Source organism: Argentina silus (genome assembly GCF_951799395.1).
Source record: "Argentina silus genome assembly, chromosome: 5".
NCBI classification, from domain to species: domain Eukaryota; kingdom Metazoa; phylum Chordata; class Actinopteri; order Argentiniformes; family Argentinidae; genus Argentina; species Argentina silus.
The window spans coordinates 952,495-954,994 of NC_139659.1; the positions used below are offsets into that span (position 1 = coordinate 952,495).

General features: G+C 59.7%; 1 protein-coding gene across 1 annotated transcript in view; it reads left to right on the forward strand.

Annotated features, from left to right (window-relative positions):
* Positions 1-2,500, forward strand: part of LOC310804631 (amyloid-beta A4 precursor protein-binding family A member 1-like) — a gene marked incomplete at both ends in the record, with an annotated part of 8,780 nt that overhangs the window by 701 nt on the left and 5,579 nt on the right. The window contains 3 exons of the mRNA XM_083669949.1: positions 1-123; positions 292-1,291; positions 2,110-2,149. The exon at positions 1-123 is cut by the window's left edge and continues 701 nt beyond it. Coding sequence (XP_083526075.1) covers positions 1-123; positions 292-1,291; positions 2,110-2,149 — 1,163 coding nt within the window. The remainder of the gene's footprint in view (positions 124-291; positions 1,292-2,109; positions 2,150-2,500) is intronic.

Sequence of the window (2,500 nt, forward strand, 5' to 3'; positions counted from 1 at the left end):
GAACGATGAAGAGTGCCGGCCAGCCACCGCCCAGTGTGACATACGGGCAGAGCCAGAGAGGAACCAAGGAGATGGAGCTCACGGAGAGGAGGAGCACGGAGAGGAGGCGCACGGAGAGGAGGAGCATGGAGAGGAGGAGCATGGAGAGGAGGAGCATGGAGAGGAGGAGCACAGAGAGGAGGAGCACAAACAGAGGGAGGAGACCGAGGAGGAGAAGGGAGAGGAGATGAACGGACGCTGTTCTGACACGGAGAGTGTCACCTCTCTGAGCATGGATGCTCTGCCCCTGAGCCCACCGGCCGACAAATCACCACCCACCCCTCCGTTCCCGGTCCCGCCCCCTCGCCTTCCGTCTGAAGACCTGGACCAATCCAGCGAGGAGCCCAGCGCGAGCCCAACCAATGAGAACGATTCTATGCCTGAGGACGACAGCTGCACGGACACCTATCCGCTTTCGCCGTCCGAATCCTTCGCCGCCTCCTACCCCAAGACCTATGCAGAGTTTTATACAGCGTCCCACCCCCAGTCCCAGTCTTACCCCGAAGCCTCCACAGAGTCCGACTCGTACTCTGAATCCTACGCAAAATCCTACCCTGATTCCTTCCCTGAACCCCTCCAGACCTCCTACCCAGAATCCAGAGAGCCTCGTAGGAGACCAGAGTCCTACCCTGAGTCCTACCCTGAGTCCTACCCAGAGTCCTACCCAGAGTCCTACCCAGAGTCCTACCCTGAGTCCTACCCCAGGGGGAGGCAGAATGTATATGAGGAGGAGGCTCCAGACTCCCCCTCCGAGCCGCCGCTCCATGCCCCCTGGCCAGGGGGAGAAGCAGGGTCTCGCCAGCCCCCGAGCCCCCCCTGGCAGGGCCGCTCCGTGGGCTCCAGGCTGCACCACTACGCGGGCCACTCTGACGGCGAGAGCTTCGACAGCCTCAAAGACAGCCCCAGCTCCTCCCTCAGCCTAGGGCCACCCCCCAGCCACGCTCAGGAGGAAGCCCAGGCAGAGCACCTCTCCCCTGGGCAGCCTGGCTCAGGCGAGGCCCAGGAGGAGCAGGTCGGGATGGAGCTCCGGCCTCCAGCGGAGGGCCTGTCTGGGGACTCTAGCAGGAGTTCAGGAGACGCCATCTCTCTGGCCATCAGGGACATACGGGAGGCCATCGAGGAGGTGAAGACCAAGGCGGTGCGCTCTCCCTACACCCCTGACCAGCCCATCGAGCCGGTCTGGGTGATGAGGCAGGAGGTGAGCCCCACTGAGGAGGGATACCCACAGCAGCCACTGGGGGGCGACGTGAGTGTGAGTAGAATGGCAGCCGGTCAGGAAACGTTTAGTCTGCAGTATTGATCAGTTGGGTTGAAGCAGGTACGACAGTGAACCCTGGTGGTGATGCTGCTGACTGTGTATTCAAATGGATCCTCTCTTTCTCTCCCCCTCTCTCTCTATCTGTCTCTTTCTCTCTTTTTCTGCTCTCTCTCTCTCTCTCTCTCTCTCTCTAACACGCACGCACGCACGCGCACACACACACACACACACACACACACACACACACACACACACACACACACACACACACACACACACACACACACACACACATACACCATACATACATACAGTCTGTGTCTCAGTCTCCCTCACATTATAGCCCAGTGGTTCCAGTCCCAGTACCAGAACCAGTGTGCCCAGTGAGGGCAGAGTCCTCCAGAACACATCAGGTCCAACCCAGAGAGCCCCCCAGGGAGGCCAGGGGGCCACCCAGGGAGGCCAGGGGGCCACACAGGGAGGGGAGGGATGGGAGGGAGGGGAGGGAGGGGAGGGACGGGAGGGAGGGGAGGGAGGGGAGGGAAGTGAGGGAAGTGAGGGAGGAGAGGGAGGGGAGGGAGGAGAGGGAGGGGAGGGAGGGGAGGGAAGTGAGGGAGGAGAGGGAGCCCAGACAGCCTCCACCACCTCAGCCCAGGGAGACGTCCAAACCCACCGTTGAGGAGGTGAGTCCCAGAGCAGACACTGTTTCACATCACCGCTAAAACACACACGTACACATGGAGGGGTGGACATACACACTCCTATAGGTCACCAGATACAGGAGCTGTAACATTCCACTGTTTCCCTTCCAGATCCGCAGGGCGATGCCCTCCTTTCCCACCTACGTGGAAGGTGAGTGACAAGCACACTTCTTCACACATGAAACAGACATCAGGTTGTAAACAGTCGCCCTGCTCTTCTACATGCTCCGACCGAGCCTCGACCTTACGACCTCTGACCTGCCAACAACTACTGTTTAAAAGCTAGCTATTGGACAGCGTGGGCGGTGGGGGTGTTTGAACTTGAGGAGGGGGTTTTACCATCTCAGCTGGCTCACACACATCATGTCCTACTGATCATATTGCGTTTCCTTTGGACTGTCCATGGTTGTTTAGGGGGGGCTCAGTGAGGCTGGGGCTGAGCCCCCCCATAACAAATCATGGCCCACCCATAAGAGTTACAATATCAATTGGGCTCCCTCAA